This window comes from Pseudoliparis swirei, chromosome 18 (assembly GCF_029220125.1).
Source record: "Pseudoliparis swirei isolate HS2019 ecotype Mariana Trench chromosome 18, NWPU_hadal_v1, whole genome shotgun sequence".
Taxonomy (NCBI): domain Eukaryota; kingdom Metazoa; phylum Chordata; class Actinopteri; order Perciformes; family Liparidae; genus Pseudoliparis; species Pseudoliparis swirei.
The window spans coordinates 6,415,311-6,441,910 of NC_079405.1; the positions used below are offsets into that span (position 1 = coordinate 6,415,311).

General features: G+C 40.1%; 1 protein-coding gene across 1 annotated transcript; it reads left to right on the forward strand.

Annotated features, from left to right (window-relative positions):
- Window positions 1-13,886: 13,886 nt before the first annotated feature.
- On the forward strand, window positions 13,887-25,215 carry LOC130208549 (SAM pointed domain-containing Ets transcription factor). The gene is made up of 6 exons (XM_056437740.1): window positions 13,887-14,196; window positions 19,987-20,419; window positions 21,069-21,266; window positions 21,927-21,974; window positions 22,206-22,340; window positions 22,961-25,215. Exons 2-6 carry the CDS (start codon window positions 19,996-19,998, stop codon window positions 23,137-23,139), a joined length of 984 nt encoding a protein of 327 aa, XP_056293715.1. The 5' UTR covers window positions 13,887-14,196; window positions 19,987-19,995; the 3' UTR covers window positions 23,140-25,215.
- The last annotated feature ends 1,385 nt before the right edge of the window (window positions 25,216-26,600 follow it).

Consider the following 26,600-nt stretch of genomic DNA (forward strand, 5'->3'; position numbering starts at 1 on the left):
ATGACAGACTTAAGAAAACCATCTCCACACAGATTGCTCGAGACTTGCCTGTGGGACAAGCAGCTGCCAAGTCCACCACACCCAGACCATGTGGTGCCTTGTAGTAGGCTCTCACCCTGAAAACTTCCATGGAGACTCCATCCACCTAAGAGATGTCAGGTTTATAGTTATGCTTCCAAAGCCAACTTTTATGCAAACCACTTTGTGTGTTGCTTACTTCTTCTGAAGTGGTCTCTGCTGTATTGTAGGGGGATCGCATAACCAGACGGGTTGAGGTCACCATGGCACCATAACCAGCTTGTTCAGCCTCCCTCAGAACCATTGATACTGGTTCTGGTGTGTAAAATGTCAACTTCCAGATGCCATGTGATTCCACAGAGGCCTATAGGTAAGGAGAGAATTAATCATTTCCTCTGTTGAATGACATAAAAGAGTGCAGGTTGAAAAGCAAGCCCACTGTAACAGGAATGTATACACATACATCAGGAATGACGTCGATCTCTTTAACATCTTGAGTCTGCCCCTTAGCTTCAGGAGTAGCAATGTGGTGGGACACCTAAAAGAAATGGTGGCTTAATAGATAGTTAGAAACAAGTCGGTAGAGCTTTCAATATTAAGTGACCTACTTCCATGTAGTTCCTGTCACAGAGAATCTCTCTAGAGGCCCAGCTAGTGTAGCTGCAAGTCTGCAACACATCATGGGTAACCACGTCTGATCCACTGGGGCCGTACATCCGGAGCCTTAAGCCAACATTAAAGGTTTGATCGTCCTACAAATGAAATGCATGAAACAAGAATTTGGCTTAAGGAAAGTCAAGAGCTTAAAATCCTGCAATTTTTTAAACAAAAATGGCTCCAATTAGTGTTCTCCAATTGGGGAAACGTGTTCAATATTTTTATAGTGGCTAAAATATATAAGGTCAAGCACTGGCCATTTTAGATGGCCACTGTATAAAACGCATACAATACTGATAAGCTAAAATATATGCTCGTAAAAAGTTCAATTCTTAAGTCATTAGCAACAAATGTGCAAACATGTTTATCACAGGCAACTCATAATTAAATGTCCTCAAATAAAGTAAACTCAAACATACCTTATTTTCCACGTAGCAGCCCAGCAGAGACGAGTAGATTCTGGTGTTACCCCACGGGTCGGACTCCATGCTGTAGCCACACTGAGCAGCCAAGTTGGGTGTTATCACAATGTGCTGGGTGCCATCTGGGGGGGACATAAAGACGAGCATGACAGGACACCTCTCTCCTAGTGTTAACCAACCATGCTTATTAGCAAACTGCATACTTACTGATGGCCTCCACCTCAAGCGCATTCCCAACTGCTAGGGCCTTGTCCAATGACAGCCTCATTAGATTACCCACGCAGTCTGAATGCAAGCCACTGCCTGTTAAAAGAAAAGGCTTGTGAGAAGCAGTACACTTTCTGGAACAATGGTAAAGTCATTTAGTTTAAAGTCAGGCTTACTTGACTGTGAATGGACCTTCATATTTGGCCTTGCTTGAGCCAGGAGGATTACTGCAGCCATCAAGTTCCATAACATCCTTTAAGTAAAACACCTCATTTAGAGACATTAAGTGTGCAGCTATCAGTCGTTAAACAAAGAAAGTAAAGTAACTCACATGTTCCCAAGTCTCCACATCTTGCAGTCTGAGAGCAGCCAAACAAAAGAACTAGAGGAATCCAATCACTAGCAGCGCTTGGCACTGAACACCCAGCACACCTGATAACAGACCAACTCTGAAGAGAAGTGACTGACTGCTTGCTGATACATCGCCAGCTGTTTTATACATCAGTTAATTACAATACACATGTGAGACATCACCAGCTGTTTCAAAAAGGACCTGTAACAGGTGATCTTCCATCCTGTGGGTGGACTCCAGTCTCTCTGGGAGAGGAGGACACAAAAGGGAGAGGACAGCAAAGGGAGTGAAGTTTGAAGGGAAGTCAACAAATGAAGAGAAGTTTGGGAGAAAACTGTTCTGATAAAGGAAATAGAGTGGTTTACCGGAAGGTGATGAGGGGGAATTTAAAATAAACCCTTAAATTCAGAAAGGAAGATGAGCATGTCCGTCTTAGCTCGATAGCCCTGACTAGGGAAGTGATAAAAATATACTCATACGTATGAGTATGTGGTCAGTGAAACGGGACAAAAGGAACAGGTAAAAAGGAGATCTGTTGTTGCAAATTTCAGCTAGCATGCTCGAAATTGGGTGAAACGGCCTTTACGGTGCAGATAGTCGGTCTGAAAGTGAGTGAACACCGCCCTCATGTGGAGATTCTGCAGCCCGCTAAGCATGAAAATGTGAGTTTCTGTCTAAAAGATCTAAAAGACTGAGAGAAAATCAAAAACATGTTGGTTCTTACATAGAAAGACAATGTGGACGCGACCGTTTCCGCCCACTTTATTTTCGTAGAAAAAAGAAATGCAGGAACATTTTGAGGAAATCTGCTTCATGTGGTGTTTCATCATCAGTGGGCATAAACCAATCCATGATGCTTATAATTCTGGATTAGTTTATGATGTAAAATCTAAGAATATTGTGTACTTCTACAACGGTTGTTGAATATGCAGCAGCGTCTTTGGCTGACGTGAAGACTTCTTTGAAAGCTATTCAAGCAAACAGTATTTGATATTAATCGCTCGTCCTGACATATTTCCACAGAAGTCCTTTCAATAATATTAGTACACGACCAAATATTCACATTCCTCTGTTTGTTTAGTATGCGAGACTCTTTATACATTCATCGATATCCAAAGAAGGAAAGCATCACCAAACGTGAACAAGTATCTTTGAAATGAAAAATTGATGGATTTTGAACCAAGTATATTCATCTCTTGGTGTTTTTAAATGCACTTCCTGCAAAACCAGGGCTAACCACTCAAATATCAAATAAGAAAATGGTTCCTTTACAATGAACTCTTGGGTAATGTACATCCCTCAACTTAAACAACACCAACAATAAAGTTAGTTGACCAATTTATCTTCTTCAAATGTGGTCATATGGGATGAGTCTGAAGGTGCATACAGTAATACAGCCATATGGTATCTGTGTGCGTGTGTGTATGTGTGTGTGTGTGTGTGTGTGTGTGTGTGTGTGTGTGTGTGTGTTCATGCAGGTGGAGAGCACTGAGGCCTTTATTTGAGTGGGTCTTGTGTCGACATCGTGTGACAGGGTAACTGAGAACAAATATTGACTTTTGCTTCGGCGAGGGCTCTCCAAACCTCCCGTCGTATACGAGATCCCTCATCGCACTTGAGTCAACAGGTTTGTTTTGTTAATGGTGGATACCTACCCATCGTTTCTGCAAAGACAAACAGACCTTTAGCTCCAGGCCTCGAGAGCAGAGTGAAGGAATGAAACACAGGTGTCGGGGAAGGACGGTGGAGAGAAAACTATAACATTACTGAACATCCGTCTGTTTGTCAGCAGTACTGTGGAAAGGAAGGATTGTTCTGCTGGTAAAAAAAAATCATCAAATTGTGCATATTTCTATAACTTGGGATTACAGGCGATTTAAGATTCTAAAGTGAAATGATAAGGAAAGAAGTGGTTCCTGTAAGACACTGTGGAGGGGGGGGGGGGGGGGGCGGTGCTTGAGGCTAACTATATTGTTTAAATTAAATCTCTCCCGCTGATCTTTATCTGTCGACACTGAAACTCCGTACTTTCTTGCCCCGCAGCAATGCACAGCAAACAACCACTCACCTAATACACAGCCGTGATACTCGATTTCACTTCCTCGAAATCAGCACTTCTGAAAAAAATCTAATGTTCCAAGACGACTCTAAGACAAGGTCTAAAGACTGTACGGGGACACCGACGGGGGTCAAAAAGGTTCAGACCGCGTCGGAGACGGGAAGCAGCCGAGTGTCGTCGTACGCCATCTGGTTGATGGAGTTCCTTCAAACTCGGAAGTATCAGCGTGATTAGATTGCGGAGGTTATTTGTCTGGGTGGGGCATCATAAACTATGAATAACGTGTGCCAAACTTTTTGGATACTGTGGCTCATCGCGAACAGTAAGAGATCATATATACTATGAATAATACTGCATTGCAAACAAAATTACTCATTCAAACATTCCTAATAGAAAAATGTAAAGAAGAATTAGCATCAAAATGAATGAAAAGTAGAAGTATAATGTTTAAAAACTGTCCCCTTTTGAAATATTCTTGAATACTTAACAGCATTTCGATCTTGTAACTGGCCCAGGTGCCAAGTTTTACAATGTTATGGACTCATCAGTCGCAATATACAAGGCAACATATGTTATGAGACCATGAGAAGTTCTGTCTGTGAAATCTTTATCTCCAAAGGTAAATATATTCTCGACAGCTGTTGGGTAATCAGAGTTAAAAATTAAAATGCAGATCCGTCTTAAGCGAAGCAGAGTGCACGTATAAAGTTGCACAAGAGAGGAATACTAAAGCAATTAAAGTGCCTCAGACGCTTTATTTCTGGATTTAAAGTTGAACTGTGTGTAATACAATTGGATTAAATGACATGTCCAGCTCTGCAGTTTGCCTCATCTCGTGTTTGTATCTTCTTTTATTTACTTCTGAAGACAGCATTAAAAAAAATTAGAAAAAGCTCAAATAAACTAACTGTCTACTTCCTGTCCAGCACCAAGCAGCAGATAGACACAGTTGGTAACTAACAGGTAAACATTGTGCAGCATTTAATGGGCCAAATATGTATACCAGGAGTTAGTGGAGACGAAAACAGAGCTAAAAGCAGAATAAAGTGAATATTAAGCTGCATATATGTGTGTGTTAATGCATTAGAGACTCTCTCACCGTTGAAAAGTAATAAAACATCGTAAATATGTTTGACAATGGTTATTTAACTCACAAGTATAGCTGATGGTATTCAAAATATTACCAGAGCACATGTTGGGCAATGAGCTTAAAATCCATTCGTTAGTTTATTATGTTTTGAACTAAAGCACAATCAAACATATTTTGATTCTTCTGATTGTTTTTGTAATGCATTCTGACTCAAATGTCACGTCCATGTCCGATTTGATAGGATTTTACGATCAATAATCGATACCAAAAGTAGACTAAGGTCAAAAAGGAAGGTCGTCTCTGCCGCTCTCGCAGTAATTATCAACTGCTCGTTGTCTTCATGCAATGCACCGGAATTAAGAGCCGTGTACGTTTGAGGTTTCAGGCTCCTTTGACTCGGATCCAAACCACATCAGAGACCCGCTTCCAAAAACAAGGGGGAGAAGCTTTTTGAACAACGCCTTGTTTTTCCAATGAACCGTAATAAACCTGTCTGTGTCTGCACGGTTCACCTGCAGAGACAGTTGCAACTTTAATAGGTGCCCTCCCCCCAGGCAGGAGGGGTCCCTCCCTCCTCTTCAAGTGTTGGTGAATACGGTTGCTGCACGCTGGCTGCTGCGTGGGCTTGGAACCAACTATTGTTCTCTCAAAAAGGGTTTCTGTCGTTGGGGAATTTCTTCTGTTGGAAAAAAAAGCTCTTCCTTCGACTCCCGAGATTCTTAACTTCGGGAAGATTCCTTCAGTCGGATGCGTGTCATGCTGCAGGACGCCATCAGAAGCCTCCAGCGTAGCTTAGCTTGTTTGCTTGCTTTGGTTAAAATGCATTCGATAAAAGTGTGACGACTTTCGAGGAGGAACAATAACAACACAAACAATTCAAATACAAAGACAAATGTATATACAGCTTTCGTTGTTCAGGTGACGCAAGCGCGTCGATTTGTATTTAGGAAGTCGTTCCTTGCCGTTGGTCTGTGGGACTTTATAAATGATTTAGCCCTGTCAACCAAACACAGATGAAACCCCCTTATTAATAATAATAATAGAGTAAAGACAGGGAAGAAAATATGAAGTGATTAACTAAAGAGACTCATTTGCCTTTAGGGAGGGGGAGGGGGGGGGGGCATCTCAATACTTCTTTCTTCATTGTTTGTTCCTGGCTTGAGGGCATGTCAATGTCAAAATACTAATACTTGATCATTTAGGCACCATTTGTTTTTAGGCTAATTCTTTATCACTTCATACATTTGTATTTTCAATATCATGAAAGAGGCTTTCATCAATATATTTCTATTCACGGTGTATTTGCATGACGTGAATGTGGAACCCGACTCTGCACTTTACGGAGCGCTTCAGCGTCCTTAGGCTCATTGTTTTGTTTGATCTCACATCAGCGTTCTTCATGCACATTGACATACAGTAATCGTTTAGGCACAGCGGATGTTTTTGTGAGTTCAAAATGCCGGATGAAAAAAAAATTACGCGCTGTGGCAAATCACATATTTTCTTCAAATTTGTTGAAACAAGTTCCCGTTGTGTGAGGGCCAAAAAAACCTCTTCTTTTGGTTCGCCTGCTGATCATTCAGCTTGTTACATAGAATACATATATAAAACTCAAATATCCTATCTCTAAATATTAGAATATCATGAAAAGTATACTAGTAGGGTATTAAACAAATCACTTGAATTGTCTAATTAACTCGAAACACCTGCAAGGGTTTCCTGAGCCTTGACAAACACTCAGCTGTTATAAATCTTTTTACTTGGTCTGAGGAAATATAAAATTTTATGAGATAGGATTTTAGAGTTTTCAATCAGCAATATTAAAAGAATAAAAGGCTTGCAATATTTCAGTTGATAATCCAGAATGCAAAATAAAGAACTTTATCACAATATTCTAATTTTCTGAGACAGTCCTATATACACTACCGCTCAAAAGTTTGGGGTCACTTAGAAATGTCTTTATTTTTCAAAGAAAAGCACTGTTTTTTCAATAAAGATAACATTAATCAAAAATACCCACTATACATTGTTAATGTGGTAAATGACTATTCTAGGTGGAAACGTCTGGTTTCTAATGAAATATCTCCATAGGTGTATAGAGGCCCATTTCCATCAACTATCACTCCAGTGTTCTAATGGTACATTGTGTTTGCTAATCGCCTTAGAAGACTAATATCTGATTAGAAAACCCTTGTGCAATTATGTTAGCACAGCTGAAAACAGTTATGCTGGTGATATAAGCTATAACTGGCCTTCCTTTGAGCTTGAAGTTTGAAGAACAAAATTAATACTTCAAATAGTAATCATTATTTCTAACCTCGTCAATGTCTTGACTATATGTTCTATGAAATGTTCAATTCATTTGATAAATAAAAGTGAGTTTTGATGGAAGACACAAAATTGTCTGGGTGACCCCAAACTTTTGAACGGTAGTGTATATATTTAAGCGTTCTGATATTTTTAACTTTAGGAGCCGGAATTTTATAAACTCATAACAAAAACCTTCATCCTTACACATCCATTCAAAAAACTCCACACACTTCCCTCACTGCATGTCTACAGCCTTCTATGACATAACATTTCACACCATTCACTTCGCCCTCACATCTGGTCGTTTGGTTTGTTGCACATCTGCAGGACCGGGCACGTCTCCGCAGCGCTAACTGTTTTACGAGCGTCGCCGCACCCTGGCAAGCGGCCCGGCTGTTGAAATGAATCGTAACTCGATCTCAAACTGTCCTCGAGGAGAGCAACGTTGAAGTTGAACGCAGCGCTGTCAATAAACACCTCCGAGAGGAAGACATTTAAAAGCGCTCCATCATTCAAAATGTACAGTTGAAATTTAATTCGCTTTATCAGTGTTGTTGGTCAGGTCCATTCATCCCATCATGTAATCTATCAAGGCGACGGGCATGATGCCACATGAAGGTGACATCATCATTTTTGACAAACTGACTCGGAACAATCGCCAACAACAGTTGGAGGAGTTGTCATAACGATCTCCCACTTCATACTCACATTCTAACAATAGGACTCTCATTCACTCAACAAAGCTTATTTAATAAAGTCGATATAATATTGACTGCCCTGGATGGACTGGCGGCCTGTCCAGGGTGTCCCCTGCCTTCGCCCTATGTCAGTTGGGATCGGCTCCAGCGCCCCGTGACCCGAATGAGGATGAAGCGGTATTGATGATGGATGGATGGATGGTATAATATTGACTTTGCTCAAACAACTCGGGTCGCTGACACATGTTTACGGGAGGAACGCCTGCACAAGCGTCACTCGCTCGCCGATCACAGTGGGACGGTTGTGGCTTCCAGTGTGTTTCTTCTCCTCGCTCGTTGTCTCGTGTGTTGTTCCGGACCCAAGGTAAAGGTCAAACACTTGATGAAACTGCCATGCAAATTTTAGTGACGGACTGGATGCGCGTGAAGCCGAAAGCAAACAGACGTTTTCTCCCCGTAGAAATATGTCAATATTTAGTCTTATTTAAGTCTAAAACGGCTTTAATTACAAAGAGATTAAAGTGTACCATGTCATAAATTACAGATGTGTGCGCGTAAGCACGCCTCACAAACGAACTATGTGTAAATTAAACACACGCATGGGGTTCATGCACAAGCACGCACAAATACATATATACGTTCAGTATATATACATATAACTGTCCAATGAAAGGACTTTGTCGTCGCTCCCAGTTTGATTTGGTGTGTCTACAAACACTGACTACCATGACGCAGTTCGTGCTCACCCTCCCAGTAGCTCACAATTAGTCCATTCATACTGGAGCAAACAATATTAAACCCACAGTTCATGAAGTGGAGAGAATAGAAAGTATGGGCAGGGCGACTGTGGATAGCAGGTCCTTCTGTCAATCAGAGGGTTGGCGGTTCAATCCCCGCCCTAGTCGATGTGTCCTTGAGCAAGACTCTTAACCCTGAATTGTTCCCCGTGGGTCTGCGGTGTATAAATGTAACATGTAAGTCACTTTGGATAAACGCGTCAGCTAAATGTAATGTAAATGTAATGTGTTGGGAAACAGGAAAAGAGAAAGAAACTTTAGGCGGGCGCGATGGTTGGTCAATTAAAAGCAATATAAAAAGGAGCAGATTAGGGGTGCAGTAGTCTTAAAGTACTTTTATTGTTGTTGGTTACCACAGTTTCTCAAATAACAAGCCTTTTTATACAAACACCTGTTCTTTCTCTGCTTTTGACGGAGCCAGATTGTTCAAAATGGGTTAAACTGTAACACCCGGTTCTGTTTCTCCTGTGTTCCGTGTCTCCTGTGTCTCCTCTGTGTCTTCTCTGTCTTGATTGTTTCATTCCCTGCACCTGCCCTCAGACACTCTTGTCTCGTTACTGTCTGATGTCGTACACCTGTTTCCCCCCCTATATATTGTGTCAGTCTTTCTCTTGTCTCCTGTTGGATTGTTGTCTATATTTGTTGTCTTCGGTTCTGTCGTCCCTGTGCCCTGGATATTCCTGACCTGCCTGTTTGACCCTGCCTGCCCGCCCGCCCGCCCTGACCCCCGATTCTCTGCCTGCCCCTTTTTGGACCTTATTGTTTTTTTGGTAAACTTTTTGGCCTCAGTAAAGAGTGTTTTTTTGTTATTCACATTGAGTCCTGCCTGTTTCTCTGCGCCTGAGCTTCACCCCCTGACAAGAACCTGACATAAATGAGGCATTACAATGAGACAAAGAGCTCCTCTAAAACAAGCGGTTCAAATAGAAATAGACAGTTTCCACATCTCTAAGATATAATTAATTTAAGGCAAATATTCAACATTTCAGAGGCGTGATGGTGTTGTTGACAACACTTTCTTTGTCTGTATAAAAGTACATATTTTAAAGTACTGCGCAGTTATAAAGATCTCACAATATATTCTTTTCTTGTGTTATTGTTATTGCCAGTTATGAAATGATCCATGCAACTCAAATGCTTCAATCTTATCATCCCATCGTCTCTAATGGAGTCACTTTATGATTATAGCCTGTGCATCATAGAGATGATGATACATCTGAATGTAAAGCATATTATTATACTCTTTTTTTAAAACAAGTTAAGACACCATTTTAACAATCATTATCAAACTTATATTATGAATAATTACAAAAACAATAATGCATAATTTTAAAACATAATATAGTCATATAAGCACAGGACGTAAGTCAACATGGATGAGAAGTTTTGCCAATTAATGTCTCATTAACAACATACATTGTTTTTTAGCTGTTTAAAAATATATTTTTTTTCATGCAAGCAGCTCTATGAAATAATTATTTCTGTGTAGAAATTTAATAAAGTGTATATTTTTCACTTAAATCGTAATATCCGTACCTAACATTTGATAACATATAAATGATTATCTAATAATGTATAACCTATAAGTTAGACAAGTTGACACTAAACTAAACTGATAAAATATTGATGATGAACAGCAAACCGTTCAAAGAAATAAAAATGTAATGTTTTTTTGATAAATGTAACCATAATAGTCACAATGACGAAACATTAAACAGCTAGCTGCACGTTAACTGACTAAGCTGACACCTGGTATCTTAGCTCACACTCATCGGTCCCTTGATGAATCGTTACAGTTTTCAAGATGAGTAACTGAACTCAACTAATAATACATTGTGTACAGACGGAAACGAAAACAATAGAGTAAGTCATGTAATGTGATAAATTTAACTACTAGCTACATTATACAGCTACTCGCACGTTAGCGGCTATGCTAGCGGCTATGCTAGCGGCTACGCTAGCAACCCTAACCGATGCAAAGCTAACGCTGACCGAAGATGTTGATAATAAACATTAAACTGTCCCAAGAAGCAAAAACAAAAGCAAGTTGTGTTGTAATAAATACAGAAATAGTCACAATGACCAAGCAAGCAGCATTGTTACATTACATTACATGTTATTTAGCTGACGCTTTTATCCAAAGTGACGAACAATAAGTGCATTCAGTACAAACTCAGGTTACTTCCTTGATTATAACACGTGATGTGGTTAAAGCCCTTTCATTACCAGATACGTTCACATACATTCACATATTTTCAAGTCTGTCTTAAAACCAGTATACACAGGAGGAACAGTTAAAGCAAACACTCGGGCCGATAGGTGTTTTCATTTCAGCGCCATGGTAAGACTTCTTCTCTTTCACTTTTTAAGTAGTATATTAAGTTTGGTGACCGTGTGTGATTTCCAAAAGAACTATAGCCAACTTCACATCTTCAACTTTTTATGTTCATTTCACCAGGATAAACCACTCAGAAACAACACTTCTTTCCAGGGAGTCCTTCAGGTCCTGACTCAGCTGATGTGTCATCAACAAGTAAAAACACCTGTAGACTCAAGAAAGTAATATTTCTTCAAGAAAGCCAAACTACAATAATACCATAAGTAAGTGCCACTCAAGCGCACTGAAGTGTGAATCTGTTTAGCAGCACAATCTATAAAAGCATCAGTAAAACATTCCTAATATAAGCTGCACAGTAGTTGGAGATATTTTCTATGGTCATGGGGAACTTGTTTTTTCTATGTTTTTAGACATACATTTAGACTGAGCACAGAGACTATATAGGCGGCTCCATAGGATGGAATCTACTGACCATTTAAGTCAACAGGAGGTATATTTTTAGCCTACTGACACATGCAAGCTATATATTAAACTAAATAAAATTTTGAGGTTGACTTTCCATGTATTTGAATAAATAAACTGCATTCTACTTCCCTTTAAACATTTCAGGGGATTTTGTATGTTTAAATTGAGTACTGAACATATGCAGTATAAAGCAGTTTGAATTATCTCCACCTCCATCAGCTACAATATTAAAAGCATGGCACACCCACACAGGTGTTTTTACTGGTTGATGACACATCAACTGAGCCAGGACCTGTAGGACTCCCTGAAAAGAAGTGTTGTTACTGAGTGGTTTATCCTGGTGAAATGAAAATAAAAAGTTGAAGATGTGAAGTTGGCTATAACTATTTGGAAATCCCAAAAGGTCACCAAACTTTATCTAGCCTAAAAGTGATTGTAACAAAAGTCTTGGGACAGGGATGTCTATGTGTACAGATTGTAAAGCCCTCTGAGGCAAATTAGTAATTTGTGAGAATGGGCTATAAAAAATAAACTGAATTGAATTGAAAAATGATCATGAAGCTGAAATTAAAATACCTATAGGCCCGACTGTTTGCTTTAATTGTTCCTCCTGTGTATATTGGTTTTAAGACACACTTGAAAATATTTGAATGTACAGTATGTGAACGTATCTAAGGCTTTAACCACATAATGTGTTTATATTTAATTTTAGAATATTTAATATTTAATTTTAAAGCTAGTGTATCCAAGTTTTTTAATTACATTTTAATAGTTTTTAAATATATTGTATAAGCCGAATCCCCAGCTATTTATTTCTCGTCACTGTACACCTGATGGTCTCTGTGAAACCAGAAACCTGTACTGACATCCAGGCAGGTATGAGAATGTAACAACTCAAAGTATCAATTCCACAGAGTAAAGATAGTCATATACATAGAATAAAAAGGTAAAGCTGCATTCAAAATCCAACTTTATACGAGATAAGAGATTGAGAGTATTTTGATTGCCTCTCGATGGCTCTCAACACGGATACGCCTGAACTCCGAGCTAACGGTGCTAACGACGCTAACAAAACAGACTCCGGTAAACATGCTGACAGCTAACCGTGTTTATCTGCGTCAACTGTAGCCGCCGGAGCCGTGCAGAGCGGGGGCCGTGAGCGAGCCAGTGGGCCACGCTGACATGCACTAACATGCACGCGCACTAAGAGCATGCTGGCTCGGCTATGTGAAGGAGAACACACACACACACACACACCTACACACACACAGCGTCATTCTTTGCTCAGGTAGATGTTACTCCACTGCGTCTTTACTGAGCTAAGAGTGATCTGTTGCTATATTAATGTTCAGAATGTGACATGTTGTTTGTCTGAGTAATAATGCAAAGTATTGTCAGCAAATTCTACTTAAAGTATAAAGTAAAACATGTAAAAATTACTTGTTTGACAGAAAAAAATGGCTCCTGTGACTAATATATAATTATGTATGTAATTATTAGATGTCTAAATAGAATGCAGTGGTTGCCAACCTGAGGGTCAGGGCCTTCCGTAGGGTCAACACACAAAACTGAAGTGTGTTGTGAGATTATAATTAAAAAAATTTAAAGAGCCGTTTTTTATTTATTTATTTTTATTTCTCGTGCTATAATTTTTTCTTCATTTCTGTATTTTTTATTTTTCTTGCTTTTATTTTTTTTCTTCATATCTGTATTTTTTATTTCTCTTGCTATTATTTTCTTCTTCATTTCTGTATATATGTGTCTATCTGTGGTGAAAATACAAAAATAAAGTGTTAAAAAAAGAGATTTTAATTTTTATGAATATAAATCTAAATCTTTGGGCCTTTCACAATTATTTAAATTCAACCATGTGAGACATCAACAGCATCATCTGAACTCATGGATTTGTTTTGTGTGGGAACCACTTGTTTAATCTTTAATAATGTAAAGTATTTCATAAGCGTATGCTTTTTAAGTTTAACATATTATTTTTTAGGAACAGGTGAATCAGCTGTCAAATATATATAGTTGAGTAAAAAGTAGAATATTTCCCTCTGAAATGTTGTGATGTTGTAAATGGAAATACTGGAGTAGAGTGTATCTACTTTAAAAGTGAGATTAAGGAGGCCCACATTATTCATTACGTATTAGAAAGTTTTTTTTTGTATAGACTTAAAAAGAAAGTGTTTTTTAGTCTCTTATCTTGAATTGTCTGGCACCTAAGTACTGAGGTCAACTAGTAGTGTTTGAGGAGGTCTCAGCTCAAGCTGCAAGACACATGGCACTTAACACACATGCACACACACACACACACACACACACACACAAAGTAAACACGACGGGCCTATAAATATAAATTGCAGTCAATGGTAACTGGAATTCCTTTGCACTCACTCACTGAGTCACTTGCTTCTTTCCTCTCGGTACACACCCCCAGCAGGTGCTTTCACTTGAAGTTTAGTTTGCAGTTGAGCTTTAGGCTGGGACTTTCAGTTTAAGTTGGAATCCACCAAAGAGCAAGGGAGGCTCCGAGGCCTCGAGGCTGGGGGCTCTGCGACACCCGCTGTGGAGGGGTTTTGGGGGAGGGAAACATATTGAAGGGTGCCCACAGCCCTACTGCACCTCCGTCCTGCAGGTAGCGCCCGGGGCGGCCCGTCTGAGCTGAGCGTCGGTCTGCGAGCGGGGGCCAGAGGCCATTCTTCATCCTTCAACCCGGACAAGAGCTGCTTCTCATCTTTTATCTTCCGGTCGCCGCCTCTGTCCATCAGAGCATCTTTGCCTCGGTAAGAAGACACCGCTTCACATAATCGTCATGGTATTTTTATGGCATCTTCTGTGCAATTTATCATCTGTGTTTATTTATTTATGATTGTACAAACTTAAAACGTCGGCAGTGAGTGACAACATGATATAAATAATCAGATTTATTGACAGAATTGTATAATTTCCGTGAGAAAATGGTCTTTGGCTTCGCAACACAGGATTATAACCAACGCAAGACACATGATGAGGGTAGAAAAACTGTTATCTTAATAATTTACCAACTCTTTTCAGTTTAGTTTTCTTTGTGTTGTGCAGAATCTTTGTAACGCTTACCTGTTTTTCTTGTTTCTGTACGTGTAGAATTTGTGTCAAAATGTGGTCAGATAATGTCTGGTGGTTTCATGCCCAGAAACCACAACGACAAACCGGAACATTTCAAATAAACAGTTCACTGCTGTGAAGGGGGATCACATGAATATTGTGAGGTGTAAATTAAAGATGACGGATCAAGACAAGACTCTAATACGTGTAAACTACAAACACAGAACTGTAATACAGAACTGGACTGTTGTTTTTGCGCAGGTCTCTATTCCCCCTCTCACTCACATCTATTATGTCAAGCTGATCTTTATCAATACTCAACAGCATAACTCTGGTGTACGCTATTTGGATCTCCTTCATGGAGTGTGTGAAGCTGACTCAGTAACAGACTACTTTATGTTATACTCACACACCATGGAAGGCCAAACCTGAAGTTTACAGCAGCATCCACCTTTCCTTAACCCCACTTAGCCTCTGATAACTTTTGTACCACATGTATACATATATATATATATAGGAATATATATATATATAGGAATATATATTCATATATATTCATTTATATACATTACTGTTCAAAAGTTTGGGGTCACTTAGAAATGTCTTTATTTTTCAAAGAAAAGCACTGTTTTTTCAATAAAGATAACATTAATCAAAAATACACTCTACACATTGTTAATGTGGTAAATTAATATTCAAGGTGGAAGTGTCTGGTTTCTAATGAAATATCTCCAGAGGTGTATAGAGGCCCATTTCCATCAACTATCACTCCAGTGTTCTAATGGTACATTGTGTTTGCTAATCGCCTTAGAAGACTAATATCTGATTAGAAAACCTCGCGGCATTTTATGTTAGCACAGCTGAAAACAGTTATGCTGGTGATATAAGCTATACAACTGGCCTTTCTTTGAGCTTGAAGTTTGTAGAGCAAAATTAATACTTCAAATATTAATCATTATTTCTAACCTTGTCAATGTCTTGACTATATTTTCTATTCATTTGATAAATAAAAGTGTGATTTTTCATGGAAGACACGAAATTGTCTGGGTGATCCCAAACTTTTGAACGGTAGTGTATATATATATATTTATAGATGAATATATATATTAATATATATTTATATATATATATATGATTCTATATTTATATGTATATATATAAAACAAAACTGATGAGTAAGATAAGCGTGATTAAATATGACATTTATGTTTGTTTCATTAATTGGGGGAATGTGTACATGTGCATGTTTCTCTCTTCAGTGGACGTTAAAGTCACATTCTTCATGCACATCATGATTTATTTGGTTCAATTCTCAATTTAGCTGTTTTTATGACATTTTATAATTTACAGCATCTGTAAAATGTGTAAAAAGAAAAAAAACATCTGAAAAGTGACGCGTGTCAGTGTGCACTATTAAACCACGAGGCGACACATACAGTTAGATTCTTCCCTTTCATCTACACACATCACCACACTGCTGTGAGCTCAAACTGGGTTTTACATGGCACTTCTTTAAAGCAGCTGCCGATTATGCCGGATAATGTGTTTTAAACCCCCAATAAAACCTGCTCTTTTTGATCTTCTGACGATCAGCAAATTAAATCCAGCTGCGTGAGCACAGGCCCGAGGCCTCACGCGACTCCGTATCTTCACTATCTCTGTAAAAACAGGTGACGGGTTCACTTCTCCATCCATCCGTGGTACAACTTCCAAATCTCTGGTTCCAATCTCAGTTCATCATCTGCACCACGAACTGTGACTATAGCCCTCTGTCAAAATTAGTTTTCACCAACAGCAAACGTTTTTTTGGTTTTGTTGCACCGGTACGGAGGATACTGGCACGATGCCAGTGCACCTGACTAGCAGCAGAAATCAATCATCACCGAGTGTCAAAACTCCCAAAACCCCCAAAACCTCCAAAACCCCCCCCACTAGCAGATAAACGTGGATCGTGGAGATCTCCATTGTGGAATAAGCCTACTACGAACTATTCATACACTCTGTCATATTCATTGAATGTATTTAAACTCTAAATCTGTCCTTCTGTACACATGACATCTATTGTTCTGTCCATCCTGGAAAGGGATCCTCCTCTGTTGCTCTCCTGAAGGTTTCTTCCCTTTTTTCCCCCTGAAGGGTTATTTGGGAGTTTTTCCTGATCCGATGTGAGGTTTTGGGGCAGGGATGTCTATGTGTACAGATTGTAAAGCACTCTAAAATTTGTAATTTGTGAAATTGGGCAATACAAATAAACTGAATTGAATTGAATAATACAACCACTATAAAGATAGAAAAAGTTAGAAATAAAATGTTATTTGAGTTTTAGAGATGGGGAATGGAGAGACTCATATTAACCTGCTGAACATCCACTCTGGTCACTGCCTTGTGTATGTGTTTAGTTTCCTCTGTATAGTTAGTATTAGTATTGTGTTTTATTTGTATCTTTTAATTACAGCTCTAATGTGCGCCCGCTGCTGTGATCCTGCAATTTCCCCACTGTGGGACTAATAAAGGAAAATCTAATCTAATCTAATATTGTAAATAACGATAAAGAATAGAAGCCTTTTATTTGCAATTCATAAAACAAGCAGCAACCTTCACCTAAAATAAACCACTAATGCACCTCGAGCGAGTTTATAATGTGACCGGAGCACCTGCACATGTCACTGCTGCCATAAAAATAAAAAGTCGTCAGGCAGCAGATCCGAGCCTGAAGACTTTCTTCCCAGCAGTAGTGAGGCGTGTGGTTCTCTTTGTTGGTGGCAAGCAAATGACTCTTCTAGTCAGTCCAAAAAAAAGTAGTGAGAAGGCGGTGGTGTTCTCCTCTTTAGGATTAATTTGACCCATTCAATGTTTAATGTCGGTGTTCTTTCGGTAGTCAACAAACAAACATAAAGTGCCTCACACTTAAACTTGGAAAACAATATTAATTTTTAATTGCTGGCGTCAAATTGAACCCAAAGGGTAAAATATGTTAGCAAATATAAAGGTAACAGGAGGGTGAAACATTGAATCGGATCAAAATGACCCAAAGGCGGGGGGAGGGTGTAATATTGATTCGGGTCAAAATGACCCTAAGGCAACACAAGGGTTAAACGGTATTAAGGTAGATAGATAATCCCAAAATCTCACTTGTGAACTTTTCTTTTTTCTTCTCGCTCAGACTGATCCAGGTTAAACAGACTTTTGCTTCTTTTAATCTCTTCTCATTAACTTTAATCTCAACACTTCAGCCGACTGCTGTCGCAAAACGGCTCCAGCAACAGTGACAAATGGGCTCGCGGGTTCATTTCAGGCTCAATTAGCTGTACCGATCTTCCACTTTCACGTCAGGAGAGGGTTCGGAAGGCATCGCAAACTCTTTTTACTCAATTAAAACACTTATTTCCTGACCGGTCCCTCGTTTTATTCAGTTTTCGTTCATTATTCCCGATAACACGGCTCCAATAAAAATCCAAGGTGACCATACCCCCCTTCAAATAATCACACCTCTCCACGTTAAATGGGACCAAGCATGTGTGAGAAATACGGTTCCCAGGGTGGACGCCGGCTCGGAGGGAATCCTTGGACTTTGCTGAGTAAATGGAGCGAGCTCTAAAGCTCCTGAAATGAATATCAGCGATTTGACCAAACTCATTTAGAGATCAGTCAGGATCTTAAATCCCTCTCTGCAGGGGGGTGGGTGTTTGGGTCTTTCTAGTGTGCTCCCTCTTCCTTTTGGAAGAAGGTAATATGGCTAAATTTGCTTTGCTAATGGGCTTAGCGCAAGCTGTTACAGACGAGAAGTAGCCGGCCTGGGATACCGGCGGCTTTTATTCTGACTCCTGATGGAGTGAAAGGGAGTGTGGGTTATAGTTTACGAGGAATTTGGAGATAAAAGGACGACTGGGAAGGAGGTTTTACAGCGGGGGGGGGGGGGGGGGGGGGTTCAGGACCAAAGTCTGGGAGGGTAATCTGTTTTTTAGGGGCAGGGAAGATTACTTCATTTAACTTTTTTTTTAAGATTTATTTTTTATTAACAAAAATGTTGTTTTACAGAATATTTGTAGTGAAATAGCATTTACAGTTTGTTATGCTGAAAATATTATTTTACAAAATAAAATATACAAATGTATAACCTTATGGAAATCACCACACAAGGATGATGTTGTTTTTTTAATTTTTAAGTAAGATGAAAACAAGGAGGAAAAAAAGAAAGAAAAAAAAAGACAAAACAAAACAAAAACATTACACAAGATAACTTCATTTAACTTTTTTGAGGAGGTTTGGTAAATGTGTCGATTTTCAAGAAAATAATCATCTTTTTTATATCAGGATTGTTAAGTGTTTGGGCTTAAATCATACCAAAAATTAAGAAACTCATGAGGTCCAATGAGCAAAAGAATACGAAAATCTTCTCATTTTTTAAAAACGTTTGCTTTGTGAATTGATAATTTTTGCATCTGTAGATTATTTCCTTTCTAATAAAGTTGTAATCTCGTCCCCTGGATTCCTTTCTAACTCCCTCACAAATGATCTTGCGTCATGGGTGTCGATCATTTAGCCATTTTTTTTTTTTTCCGACGCATTCAATGTCATTGCCGTGTCTCGACAAATACAGCCGTCCCCCTCCTTGAACATGTGGCCTGTGGGAGCACACTTCCTTTACAGTGGCGCTGATAACCGGCCGCGTGACAGCGGTGCGCCTTCCCGCGTGCCAGCTGCGGCAGGTACACACATCATGGCTGCCATATGCGAGCTCGCCCTGAGATTACAACACCGGTGCCACAGCTGACGTCCATAAATGGACGCTTTATCGCGGGCAATTTCATCTACATCTCCGAGGGTCTTCGTGGTTGGGGTTGCTCCGACATGCGTTTTTTTCGGTGGACGCTCGTCGCCGCATTATCTAACTTGATTAAAAACTCCAGCTGACAGTGGAGACAGAAGGCTGCAGAGACGGCACCTTGAAAAGCAGGCCTCAATGCAAGTCACCCACCCCCGACGCATCAGCCCATTCTGGGCCACTGACCCACACATAAGAGACTCAGTCAAATCCATTTTGCCCCATGCCTGTCAGCGCTGTGTGTGTTTTAACTCTCTTAAAGGGTCATTTCCCCCGGTGTCTCCATCAGCCTCGGGGTTCTTTATAGAGCATCGAGCAACTCAACTCACTTGTGCTCATCGCGTTTTACGGAGAAGAGGTCTCCGGCCTGCGGCGGCCCGGATGGAGTTTATCACGAAACTAAAACAATCGCTGGTCTAGCAGCCGGAGAATTGCAGGAGAGCAGCTGTCTGAGAAGGTAGCGTCTACATTTAAAAACCTACTCTCCCATCCGTGTGTCACGTCTAGATCAGTGGATTATTTCAGATCTTTTTTTTTTTTAAGAAGCAATCCGTCACAAAGACTTTTCAATGCTGAACGGATCCTTTAAAAATGTTTGCGTGGCTCTCAGTTCACGTGCAGGTTAGAAATGTCGGGTTTGAATGTGTTTTTTTCTTGTCTCCAGGTACCAGTTATGTCACATTCAGTTGGTGGTTTATCGGAAGGCGCAGCGTACGGGACCCGGATCGGGATGACGGAGGACTCCCTCGAGCTGCTGGAGAGAACCAGAGGCTCTGCAGAACCCTGGGACCTCGGCGACACCAAACAGGGCGTGCCGGGCCTCTACCTGTCCTGCTTCGACATGCTCCTCACGGAAGACGCCACCTGGCTGGTGAAGGTATCGGAGGCCTGCCCGGCGCTGGCTGCACCCATGACTCGCATGGAGCCCGAGGACGAACCAGAGCAGTGCCCCGTCATCGACAGCCAGGAACAGGGCCTCTCTCCTGGGCTGGAGTGTCAAGAGGACGAGCGCTCTCTGGAGCAGGTGCAGAGCATAGTGGTGGGAGAAGTGCTGAAGGACATCGAAACTGCCTGCAAACTGCTCAATATCACCGCAGGTAGGCTCGTCTTCCACCACACCTGTCACGGCAGCTCGTCAGTCCTCAGGAGAGGGTATGATCGTACTTAGTATATCAGCTGCGGAGAAATAAATCTTTAACAGAGTACACACAGCACTCTTCATGCCAGAGAAAAAGCCCGTTATTTCCAAATCAAGGGATATCAACTCAACTTCAGCTGCTGGATCTTGACCACAAAATCCGACACGTACATGCGTGGGTAGCCGAGACAACACGACAGGTCTCTGAGATCACGTCCGTCGTGGTTGGCTGCTCCAGGATCTGTTTAATCCTGACATTTGCATGAGCTCGTCTGGAGTGGGACAGTGATGTTTCTCCCCTGCCAGTGAACAGTGTACTCAGTCTTAAGGGCGAGGTCTCTCTCTCCGCCGCTTGCCAAAAGCAAACAGAGGAAGCATTATGTATTGTAAGGCATCCCGGCTGTCATAAAGCAGGCATCTGATCCACTGATTGGAATTGAGCTGGCATGAAAGGGTGATTACCTTGTGGTTTCAGTATATTTATAATCTGTGAATGAAGCGGAACATGATACACCTTGACTCTATTTGACTTGGATAACATCACACCAGGGTGGTTCTCTAACCGTTTTTTTTTTTTTCCCCCATCGCGCTCTGGTTTTTCTTCTTAGACCCCATCGAGTGGAACACGGGGAACGTCCAGAAGTGGCTGCTGTGGATCGAACATCTGTACCGGTTGACCCACGCAGGAAACGCCTTCGAGGACCTGACGGGGAAGGACCTGTGCGCCATGAGCGAGGAGGAGTTTCGCCAGCGCTCGCCGCAGTGCGGAGACACGCTGCACGCACACCTGGACATATGGAAGTCAAGTGCGTGGTTTTTTATTTCGTGTCACGTTTTGGCCGTTTAAGTGTGTCTTTGTGTGTTTGTGGAGGGAACCGTACATTTTTTTGCGCTTTATTTTGTATTTTTTCTATTTTTTTATAATAAGACAAAAGACAATACATAGACATAACACCTAGAGGACGACATAACATCATAAAGTCAGAGCGTGTGAGCTTTTTTCATTTTTTATTAAAGAAACAAAATACATCGATGAAGGCAGATGTATATGTACGAGCGTATGCATGTACGTGGAATTGAATTGGTTGTCAGGCAAGGGGAAACAAAAAATAAAGGAATTAAGATTAATTAACTAATCAGTAAGATGAGTGGTGTCATGTTTGTAAAAACATAGTGAATGATGACCACATGTCGTGGTGTTCTGTTGTGTTGTAAATGAGAGATGAGGTTTTTCCATTGAAATATATTCTGACATTACATTTCTCCAGTGTGTGATATGTGTGTTATTCCTTGATTTCCAGTTCATGAGGATTGTTTTCTTGGGGATAGTTAGGGCCACGAGAAGTATTTTGTTTTTAAAAATATATATATATAATCTGTACAATAAAATAGTGGAACGAGTAAGAGGAAAACAAATTAAAGTACTTTTGTTTTTTAACTTTGATGTCTTTTTTTCTTCTCCACAGCTGCCTGGATGAAGGAAAGGTGTTCAGTCGGAGAGACAAAAACTACAGGTATGTTCGGTTTCCTCACACACCAGTCAAGTCAAGTCTTTTATTGCCGTGTAATGACGATAATTCAAAGTGAAATGCCAAGAACATTTAGCACTGAACATTTTTGGTAATTTGATTTGATTTGGGCTTTCCTGGTTAGTTGCTTCGTCATCCGTTGGGCTTCTGGCCTCGATGTGTGGCTTTCACTGCGCCGTGGCCTTAAAGTCCGGATGTTGTTTCTGTGTCCTTCAGGCGGCGAGGACCTTTGGTCCGAGGCAGATTCCTCTTGTTCCGGTCAGCCCATCCATCTGTGGCAGTTCCTCAAAGAGCTGCTAAGGAAACCTCACAACTATGGACGCTGCATACGCTGGCTCAATAAAGAAAAAGGTATTTTCATTTTTATTTTTTGTGGCTACAGTATCGGGAAGTACTCTGAAGTTTCACTTTGGAGCATCGTTCTGCTTCATTTCAATTTCAGGATGCATGTTGGAATAAAGGGAAAAGATAAAATGACAACAGTCTCATATTCATTATTGTATTTATTTAAATGTGAGTATTTCAGCTGTGCTTAGCTTACTCAACTGACAGGAGATCAAACCTCAACAGATTTGTATAGGGTATGGTGTAATAAAAAACACAAGAAAAAAAAGAAAAGATAAAAAAGCAGGCCATAGAATATTTTATTTAATCAAATGCCAGTGTAAACAGGTATGTTTTGAGATGGAGTTTAAATGATACCATTGAATCAAGTTAAGTTTAACTTGTTCACATTGTTTAAAATTGTTTAAATGAAGAAAAAATATTTGAACACAAAACCAGGAGGGAGAACACGAACAACATGTGAATAAAATACATTATTTAAAAGATAAATGTAATGCTGCCTTCGTAAAAACAGGTCACATTGGCTCTCAATTAAGAATACAGTTTTAATTCAAATAAGCGTGCATGTCAAGTTCACTTTGTGGCGCCTCGTGCACAAACGTCGTGTCTCTTGTGATTCCCACCAGGCATCTTTAAAATCGAAGACTCGGCCCACGTGGCCAGGCTGTGGGGACTCCGAAAGAACCGACCCGCCATGAACTACGACAAGCTGAGCCGCTCCATACGCCAATACTACAAGAAGAACATCATCCGCAAGCCCGACGTGTCCCAGAGACTGGTGTACCAGTTCGTTCACAAAGTGTGAGGCGGCGGCGTAGTGAGGAGGAGGAGGAGGAGGAAGAGGAGATGGTGATGACAACGTGCCAAACTAAAAAGCCCCACTGTCTCGCCGTGCACTTGAACCCCGACGCCGCAGATGAAAAGGTGACAGTAAACTTGTGCACTGACCAACCCCCGATGGTACACACTTCCACCGCCAGCACTGAGGCAACAGCTGCCGCTTGAAGGCCGATCCGCGCCGAGAGGAACGGGACGAAACCGTGTGGCCGGTGAGACCACACATTAAAAAAGAAGCAAAAGCTAAAAAAAAAGAAAGTAATTTATTCTTTCCATAATGTGATTCTAAAATGATCCTCACTGCAGAGTTCAGGAAAACGCCCACGGGGGCGTGGGCTTTGTCTCTTCGTTTCGCTCACCTTGACCGGTGTGTCTGTTTGAGTTGGAGCCCGTTGTTCCGGCCTCCGTCGGTTGGGAACATCTTAGCGTCTCCTTGTGTTTGGTCCTAAACACACAAGCAGTCCGACGACTCCTGTAATTCATCAATCATATTTTTTTTTCTCATCTGAAACGTACAAAGAGAGAGAGTGAAAACCTATTATCAAACACCGATAAATATATATGTGTTTTTTTTTTTATAGGTGTAACTTGGTAAGGAGGGACACATTTCCTAAATATTGTTTCACCTGGCTTTATATTTCACGCTGTAAACTTGAATGTATTGCTTTTTAAAATGTGTTTGTATTGCTGTATATTGCATTTTATGTCGTGGATGTTTTTTTATTACAAAGCCCCCAAAAGTTCAGTAAAATAAATAATCATCTAAATAAATACAGGACAAAATTGATGAAACCATAAAATTGTAAAATAATCCAATGAATTTAATGTTAATTTAATGGTCGTTTAATGGAGTGAAATATCTTGACAATATCATAACGTTTGGCGGCAGCCTGCAGGTCTAAAAGAAAAACAATACAACGTTCTTTAAACTTGCTTTTTCTCAAATAGCCAAGAGCGATTTCTCTGGTTACAACAATAAGACAGATTGTAAAGAAGTTTATGAGAGAATGACTCGACTTCTCACATGATTAGTAACTGTTGACTTGATGTTCTCTTTTCTAGTTTCAAGTCTTCTTCAATGCAGCGTGATGTTCATTTAGGACATGAGAGTCCCATTTAGAGTGGAATAGACCCTAAAGTATGCTTTAGGGTGGGGCTGCCTTGTGATTGGTCATCGATGTCTCCTTTAAGTGTGTTTTCAGTGAGAGAAGGTTAACTGTAACGATTTGGTGTCTTACTCAGCTTTTAGTTCTACTTAGCTCCGCCCTCTTGTGTCGCTTCTGGTTGCAAAAATACCAAGATGGCGACGGCCAAAATGCCAAACTTAAGGCTTCAAAACCGTAGTCCACAAACCGATGGGTGACTTAGACCATATATATATATATATATATATAGTTTATGACTCAGACGTTCATGGTCCCCAGAGGATGATTTGTAATCACTCTGCCGATGAAGTCTTTAGGTTATAAATCTTGCGCCGTCCTCAGCAGTACTTTGTGTTTTGCGCTAACGAGCTACATTTTGCACATTAACACGCTAAACTCAGAAGTTGAACATGCTAAATATTATATCTGCTAAACTCAGCTCAGTATTGTGAAAAATGACACAGATTTCAGATCATTTTCTCCATTTCACAACAGTTTTTTCCCCGTTTTTAAAAAAATGTCATGTGTCATCACACACAGGGCAGTGTGCACTGTTTGTGATCACAGACAAAGTAATCAAAACATGATTTATCAAAGTGCTAATTGGGGAACAATATTGTTCTGAGTAAGAGCAAACTTTGAAAAGAAAAGATTCTGAAAGAAAATCTGCAATAGTCGTTTTATTGGATTATTTCACAACTTTATATGTCTTTTGTTTGGATGTATTCATATGAATATTTATTTCATGTTTTACTTTTTTAAAGCTTTGTGGCTGCTTATTACTACTTTCAAATATTTGATTTCTGTAAATTGCCTAAATGTCTGCCTGCCTGAGCAAGGAAAGGCTTTATCCAAGCTTCAAGCAGAACTCAATAAACTCTATTTTTCAATTGAATACACATCTGTGTGGCGTCTCTGACTCGGATGTGCAGCGCATGTACATGCAACCAAATGGTCTTTAAAAACCAGGCTAAACAACATTAAACGGTTATTAGGAAGCACTATAACAAATAAAAACTGTTTTCTGATTCATGTCTTTTATTGACATTTTCTTCTCACAACTAGCCGTCTCTTTCAGATAGTCCAACGATTTCTTCTAAGTGAGCCATAAACTGCATTTCTGCCAATAAAAGATGTCCTTAAGCAATGATGAGCGGTTTAATCCTGCAGGTAAGAGTGTTTTGTGGAAGGTATACTTGTCTCTGTATACAATTTACTTCTTTTTTAAAAGGAAATATGGATCTAAGATTTATGTTTTAAGGTGATTGTGTGATGTATGATTATTTAAGTTATCAGAGCCACTGTGGTGTAATACCTGTAAAGCACACTGCGGAAAAACAACAACCGTTTTCAACATCCACCCTGCAAAGATCCATGCCAACACACATCCTAACCAACTCAAACACACACACCATTATAGGAGAATAATCTATCCAGAAACCCTTTTTAAAATGTTTAATTTGAATCACTTTCCCTGCATTATCTCATTCCTGTCTTGCAGAGCTAAACCGGCGTTGAATTAATTATACCTTCCGATTGGTTGAGTAACTTTAGCTGAAAAACATTCTGCTGCTTCAGCAATAGATCCAACGGGGCAACAAGATGAACCTTTTGCACTGACTCTCAGAGACGTCGTGAGGCTTTGGGAGGTAAACAAAAATATATATATGTTAAAAGTAGCAGCTAGAACTGTCTGTTTAGAAGAAGAAAAGAAACACACACACACACACACACACTCCACGCAACCACAACATGTACTCTTGATGTCCCTGTAATACAATTAAATACCAACATATCAACTAGTAATAACTGCAAATGTAGTCTAAAACAATCTGGATTGGTTGACTGGTGTCCACACCACAAACAAGTAGGATGTTAAAAAAACCAATCAACAAATCAATCTGTCCTGAGGCATTGTGGGAAGTTTGTTAGCTTGTGTATGAGGTCCATTAACGGGCAGCAGGTGTGTAGATTTACTGGACTGAAGGATTGTTGTTATTTGTGGGAATTTGACTTAAAACCTGAGGATGAAAGGGTCAACGAGCTGAATGTGGTTACTGCTGCCCTCTAGTGGCAGAACCGGGTATTACGCTTGAAGTTAAACTCAGGAGATTAAGGGATTTTAAAACTCACGGTCAACACTAAATACTCGTTTGCTTTGGTCCCTTGACTTGTTAGTACTCCTTTGACCTCGTGGTTTGGTTTTTGCTCCAACGTGCATTATTGATCAAGAACACGACAATCGGGTCTGATTACTTATATAAATGGTATTTTCAGAGTGTAG

Bases quoted from the DNA above. Each gene is read 5' to 3' on its own strand.
- LOC130208549 (XM_056437740.1), top strand. From the start codon at position 19,996: ATGTCACATTCAGTTGGTGGTTTATCGGAAGGCGCAGCGTACGGGACC. The intron at 21,267-21,926 runs GTGCGTGGTTTT...TCTTCTCCACAG, and splicing joins CCTGGACATATGGAAGTCAA to CTGCCTGGATGAAGGAAAGG. The intron at 21,975-22,205 runs GTATGTTCGGTT...TGTGTCCTTCAG, and splicing joins CGGAGAGACAAAAACTACAG to GCGGCGAGGACCTTTGGTCC.